This window comes from Sycon ciliatum, chromosome 11 (assembly GCF_964019385.1).
Source record: "Sycon ciliatum chromosome 11, ocSycCili1.1, whole genome shotgun sequence".
In the NCBI taxonomy this organism is placed as follows: domain Eukaryota; kingdom Metazoa; phylum Porifera; class Calcarea; order Leucosolenida; family Sycettidae; genus Sycon; species Sycon ciliatum.
This window is the reverse complement of record NC_088653.1, coordinates 27,745,346-27,752,399: the sequence shown is the minus strand read 5'-3', so window position 1 is coordinate 27,752,399 and position 7,054 is coordinate 27,745,346. Positions and strand designations below refer to the sequence as shown.

Here is a 7,054-nt window from a genome sequence, read left to right as displayed (position 1 = left end):
ACCAGTCACATTTCCTGCGTCTTTTGCAGCATACAGGATAGACTCATCACTGTAAAGTCCACAACTTCGTGATTTTTATTTGTAGAATACATGACAGGCGTATTCAGTGTGCCTCGCAGGACTGCGAGATGCTGCAGAAGACCAGGTTCGACCTTTCTGGACCGCCATTCACCGACGGTGGGCTACACGATGCTGGAGGAACTAGATTCCAGTGAAAACCCAAGATTCCTTTGCTCCTGGACGCTCCGACGTGTTGTGATATCTGCCAGGTGCGCAGTAACTAGTATTTTCATCGCTATAGCGAGGACGACGCCGATCGGCAAACTCTCGCTCACAGCCATCACCAGCCTCTCAAAGCCATCACTTGGCATCCCCCAGAGGTATAGGAGAAAGCCAAAACAGCTCTCAACAAATAAAAGCTAAGGACGATGGAAAGGGAGCATGTCAAAAAGAAGACGAACAGTATGAAGTTCAAATGGGTTTGAACACTCGTTCCACCAACTATACCACTTTCAATAAATCGTGACGCCATTTTGTTTTAACATGAATATCGCGGGTTGGCTATGCCTGTGTATTTGCGTTCTGTTCTGCAGATTGTCACACTGTTGATGTCCAGCGTAAACAGATGTCAGCCGTATCACCAACATGTAAGTATGAGTAAACCCAACACTGTACATCATGTGTTGACTACGAGTACACCCAACACTGTACATCATGTGTTGACTACGAGTACACCCAACACTGTACATCATGTGTTGACTACGAATACACCCAACACTGTACATCATGTGTTGACTACGAGTACATCCAACACTGTACATCCTGTGTTGACTACGAGAAGACCCAGGTGCTCGAAGTCCAAACAGCTATCCTAAGTTCGTACACCCATAATTTCACGTTCTGTTATGGGTGTTTTTACCCAAATATTTTATCGAGGGGACATTGTGACATGTTCTCCTGGCATACAACTTTTCAGGCATCTACGATAAGCAGAAGTCCCATACCGCGCGAGTGGGTTTTTGAGTGGCCATATGAAATACAAATTGGGTTACATTTCATGCAAAAATCAACTTTGCCAAGACAGATTTCGAACGGACACAGCATCAAACAGACCTTCACTTAATCATCAAGAGCCAGCTTAGAGCTGAGAATGGCCAGAGGAGAAAAATTTACAGAGAACCACCAATCATTGCAGAAAGGTTGACACTCCTGGCATCTCCACCACTGTTTTCCCCCGGTTTTCAAAGCGCAGATGCTTCTTCTCTCAGCCGACTAAAAACAGCTTGGCTTTCGATAACAAACTACGCTTTTGCAAGGAATATTGGTGGAGGCACATGCCAAAACATATCGCTTCGGTACTTTCGTCGTAACCGAGGGATAGCAGGTTAGCAACTAGCAGAAATATGTCTGTATTTCGGGTCATCTCTGAGCTGTACGGACTTAAAGCACCCTCTGCGACACCAAAATTTGATATGAGAGACCAGCGAACTCCAGAGAAACAGATCGGATCGAAAGATGGCCTGGTTCAATCGAGCCTGGCCTATAAACAAACTTGGACAGGATACCTTCCATCCACGAGCAGGATTCTGGCAAGTGATCATTGCTAGTGTGAGTTTCAGCTCAGCAAACACACACTGTAAAAGTGTCCGGACTTTGAGCACCTGGGTCTACACCCAACACTGTACATCATGTGTTGGCTACGAGTAGACCGAACACTGTACATTATGTATTGGCTACGAGTACACCCAACACTGTACATCATGTGTTGACTACGAGTACACCCAACACTGTGTTTCGGGGTAAACAAGTTAGTTGTTTACAACAGGATTATATTCTCACTTGGCCATTGTAGGCAAATCATAAGAACGCCGACATCTAAATGATCCTGCATGAAAGTAGGCAGCTGCGAGACGCGTACCTCGCGCATGCTCTTGCATGGCTACGTAATGCATTACATCATAATACAACATCCCCTTCGTCATAAAGGAGTTTAACAACCTACATAACATACCGTACGTATATGACGGCGTGTTCACAATATAGAACATAACATCCAACAATAGCTCTATGTACAAGGTAACAATCATGAATGTCACACGACGGCGTGCTAACAATACAGAGACATAGTATCCAACAATAGCTCTATGTACAATATGGGCCCCAACCAGCGAAAACAGCCCTTAGGGTCAACATTTTCAAAATTCCTTTTTGGTTAGAAATTTGTTGAACCACATCTACTGAAGGACCTCAGCCAAGAAAAAGTTCAATATTCCGATTCTAAACGTGTGTATACACCAATATACAAGATGTACTCCAAATTGGTGCAATGTATGTATACGTCCGTTGACCGACTGCACGAGTGGGGTCGTACATGGAAAGTGATGTTTGAACCGACCAAATCCCAGGCCATGACAGCCACCCTCAGACGCACCGGCTTAGATCTCCCCCCACTCCTGTTTGGTGGCACACTGGTGCCCGAGACAACCACCATCACCCTCCTTGGTGTGAAGGTGGACGCCAAGTTGACCTTCAGCGATCACCTACGCTCCGTAGCCACCCGTGCACGCCAACGGCTTGGGGTCCTAAACAGAGCCGCCCACATACTCACCCCCGCCGGCCGGACGACCGTATACAAGGCGTTCGTACGACCAGTCATGGAGTATGCGCCTCTTGTATGGATGGGAGCTGCGCAGAGTCACCTCCAGCGTCTGAACAATGTTCAGCGCCGCGCGCTTCATGCTATCGGCCCTGGGGCACACCTACCCAGCCTGGCCATCCGCCGCACTGTTGCCTCGCTTGCCTGCCTGTACAAGCTGCACTACTTGCCTGGTCCTCCGCAGCTGCTCTCTGTGTTGCCACCGCGCCACATCATCTCTACCAACCCCAGAACTCGCAGCGAGCGCGGTGCTGTCAGTGGCCATGACCACCAGCTCCAACACCAGCTGCCTGCATCTGCCCCGCTGCCACTGAAGCGCTCGTTCCCACACTGCAGCATCAGCGATTGGAACTCCCTCCCTGCCGCTCTCCTATCCCAGCCTCCCCACAGCAAGAGAATGCAATCATTCAAAACGAATGTTTACCGCCATCTTCGCAGCACAAACTGGCTCTGGGCAGTCGATTCCCTATGAATAGTATGACGCTAAGACAGTTTCTCCCCCACAATCGCTCGTGTTAAGCCTTGGGTTTTTGCATCTTTCTCACCTGTACAGCTCTATCTTCTTCTTTTTTCATTGTTTTTGGTGCGTGTTTTTGGCAGTGACGCCGAGACCTCAGGTCGGCAGAGTCATCAATGCCCCACCATCACTGCTGCGTCTCGGTGCAGCGCCTGCTCATTAGTTGTCACGTTTGTCCTAGTCTCCGTACCATTGTCTTTCCTTATTCTTTTCGAGCTGGTTATGTGAACGTAGTAAAAAAAAAAAAAAAAAAAAAAAAAAAAAAACGATGTATGTGTACAATGAATATTCAGCATTCGAAGGTGGGTGGGCAGCTTGAATACTTTTGGAATAGTGCAGTAAGCAGCTATAATGACAAAGAATAGCTGATGAGTGCGGAGAAATGATCGACATATTCGCAGCTGCATCCAGCGTGGAGTCGTTCCGCAATCTCGTCTTCCATTTCTTCCTCCGTAGCTGAAGACACGACGTCGCTGCCGTCACTAGCCCCAGACTCAGAATTTATCTCAGGTGACGACTCCTTATCTTCCGACTCCGACGACGAGTCATTGGCCACCTTGAGCCGCATCGCAGCAGGAGATGACGGCTGCGATTCCGCCTCGCTGTCGACATCGATGTCGGAACCAAAGAACGTCTCATCCTCATTCTGAACTTCAGCGGCTACTTCAGCATCCACTCCCCACCAGGCTCGAGCTAGCTGTAGACAATGACTGCGTGTGTGCTCTGCGAACAGCTCTGGCGTCCGCAGCCATCGCAACAAGATCAAGGAACACTGGAGTCGCCACTCGAAACCACTTCAACTTCAAAATCGAGCAAGGAGTTAAGGAAGTCAAACGATCGTCGCGCTGTTTGCAGCGCGATCAAAAAAATTGTTGAACGTCACAAATCGACCTTTTTCTCGAAAAAATTACGAAATCTCTAAGCGTCGTTTTCGCTGATTGCGGCTCATATAACAATGGCACCTCAGCTACTGTGACATAAACGAACAGGTCCATGAGGCCTCTCTGGCCCTACACATCCAGGATTGACCTGGGTGCGACTGCGCGGCCAGACCGTGTTCGATACAGCTGGGTGGCAGGTTCAGCAGGCTGGCTGATGTCACACAGTGACGGCGGCTGAGACTGGCTAACGTCGCTCCACGGCGACGGCACGTCACTCGGCGGCTGAGGCTCGCCAATGTCGCTGCGCGCCGACGCTGAGGGCCTGCGAGACTGGCATCCGGCGGAAAGTGGACCCGCCTCTCTCTGAGGTGGGTACGGTTGCGCCGCACTTCTGTCCCATGGTCAAGCTGCACCATGTATGACCGTGGCCCGTTGACAGACTGGGTTACGATACCAGGTTCCCACAGTGGCGTGGTCGGGCTGCGGATGCCGACGTGCTGACCAGGAACTAGGGGGCGGAGAGACTGCGCTCGCTGGTCATGGTGTACTTTCTGCTGGTCCTGCCGCTCCTCGAGCTTCTGTCGGATGACCTCGTCCCGAGTGTCGCGCTGGTGTTTGCGAGGCAGGTTGTCCTGTACCTGATGACCGAACAGCATCTCGGCCGGCGACGGTAAGCCCTGGCACACTGGGGTGGCGCGAATGCAGAGCAGTGCTAAGTGCGGGTCGGTCCCGCTCTCCCTTGCCTTCTCGAGAGCTCTCTTAGCGATCTTGACTTGCGATTCGATAAACCCGTTACTCTGCGGGTAATGTGGCGACGACGTACTGTGGCGGAATCCATATTCGGCAGCAAACTCCGCGAACAGATGGCTGCTGTATTGCGGCCCGTTTTCCGACTTCAGCACGGCTGGGATGCCGTGCTCACCGAAAATCTCCTTGAGGTGCTGGATGATGGCCCTGCTGGTCGCTTGTCCGGCAGGCAGCTTCCGGGTGATAAAGTACTTGGAGTAGTAGTCGGCGGCAATGAGGTATTCTGACCCGCCAAGGTAGAACAGGTCCGTGCCTAAGGTGTGCCATGCCCTTGGCGGAATATCGGGCTGCACCAGTGGTTCCTTGGCTTCACTGCTCTGGTGGCGCTGGCACGTCGTGCAAGATGAGACAGTTGCTTCGATATCCTTGTTGATGTCCTTCCAGAAGACGGACGTTCTGGCTCGCAGCTTGGTCTTCTCTATGCCTTGGTGGCTGGCGTGCAGCTTGCTGAGGATTTCCCCCCTCATTGGCGGGGGAATCAGGACGCGACTGCTCTTCAGGATGAGACCGTCCTCGGTGCTCATCTCGTCGCGGAAATTCCAGTACGGGAGCAGAATTGCCGGCACCGCGCTCCTCTCTGATGGCCAGCCACTGAAGATCATCTCCTTCAGTGCTGACACCTCGGCGTCTTTAGCCGACTCCTCGCGGATCCTCGTCATCGTTGCATCGCTGAATTGCGGGAACACGGCGTGTACACTGACGTCGAGGTCCTCAATTGGCTCTGTTTCCTCTGGCGACAGTCGGGATAGCGCGTCTGCGATCGGAATGTCCTTTCCAAGGCGGTACTTGATGGTCATGTCGTACGGCTGCAGCTTCAGCAGCATGCGCTGTAGACGCTGCGGGGCTGCGCGGAGGTGCTTGAGCTTGATTGACTCCAGCGGCTTGTGGTCGGATTCTACTGTGAATGACTGACCGAATAGGTAGGTGTGGAATCTTTCACACCCGTATACGACGGCTAAGAGCTCACGCTCAATATTGGCGTAGCGAGACTCCGTCTCGGTGAGCTTCTTGCTGGCGAATGCAGCAGGCTTGTCGTCCTGCAGCAGAGTGGCGCCGAGACCTTTCATGGAAGCGTCGACTTGTAGTGTCGTTGCCTTGCCTGGGTCAAAGTAACTGAGCGTTACTTCTGTCGAAATGGCGGCCTTGACCTTGTCGAAGGTGCGCTGGTGGCTGTCTGTCCAGGCAAACGGTGTATCTGGCTTGGTCAGCTCACGCAGGTGCACGGTCAGTGTACTGGCATTCGGTATGAACGGGCTCATGTACGTGACTAGCCCGAGGAACGTCTGGAGCTCGTCCTCGTTCTCGGGGTGCTCCATCTGCTTCAGCGCTGAGACCTTCTTCGGGTCGGGCTGTATTCCGTCAGCGCTGCAGATGATGCCGAAGAACTTGATCTTGTCCTCTTTGATGCGGCATTTGTCTGGGTTCAACTTGAGACCAGATTGTTTGCAGCGAACCATCATCTGGAGCATGTTGAGATCATGGTCCTCGTCTGACGTCCCGTATGTGACGATGTCGTCTGCGATGCCGGTGACGCCTGAGCACCCTTCGAACGTCTGGTCGATCCTGGCTTGGAAGACATCTTGCGACACCTTGAGGCCGAATGGCATGCGAAGGAATCTGTAGCGCCCGAATGGTGTGTTAAAGGTGGTGAGGTAACTGGATTCGTCGTCGAGCTCCACATTCCAGTACCCACATTTGACGTCGACGATCGAGAACACTTTGGCACCTCTCAACTTCGGGGTGATCTCCTCAATGGTGGAGACCACGTGGTGCTCTCGCAGGATGGCGTGATTGAGGTCCTTGGGGTCTAGGCACAGGCGTAGCTTGCCATTGTCTTTGAGGCGGAACACGAGGCTGTTCACCCACGCTGTTGGTTCGCCTTCATGGATCTTGGTGATGATGCCGTTCTGGATCATGTCCTCCAGCTCCATCTTGATCTCGTCTCTCAGTGCGATGGCGTGGAGGGTGTACAACCGGGACGACGTTGGGGTCCACCGTGATGTGGCACTTGCCTGGGAATTTCCCAATGCCATCAAAACACTTCGGGTATTGCTTCATCAGGTCGTCCTTGTCTCGGATGCTTGCTGGCTTCTCCTGGACAGCGAAGTTCAGCATGACTAACTGCAGGGCTGTCGCTGTCGGGAGACCGATGATAGCAGTGCCAGGGCAGTCCGTGATGTAGAAGTCAGCGAG

At 52.1% G+C, this 7,054-nt stretch overlaps 1 protein-coding gene across 1 annotated transcript; it reads right to left on the bottom strand.

The window, feature by feature from the left end:
- Nucleotides 1-4,140: 4,140 nt before the first annotated feature.
- LOC135827265 (uncharacterized protein K02A2.6-like) lies at nt 4,141-6,792 on the bottom strand. The gene has a single exon (XM_065339794.1). It carries the CDS (start codon nt 6,790-6,792, stop codon nt 4,141-4,143), a length of 2,652 nt encoding a protein of 883 aa, XP_065195866.1.
- Between the last annotated feature and the right edge of the window lie 262 nt (nt 6,793-7,054).

Coding starts and splice junctions, on each gene's coding strand:
- LOC135827265 (XM_065339794.1), bottom strand. CDS start 6,792: ATGGAGCTGGAGGACATGATCCAGAACGGCATCATCACCAAGATCCAT.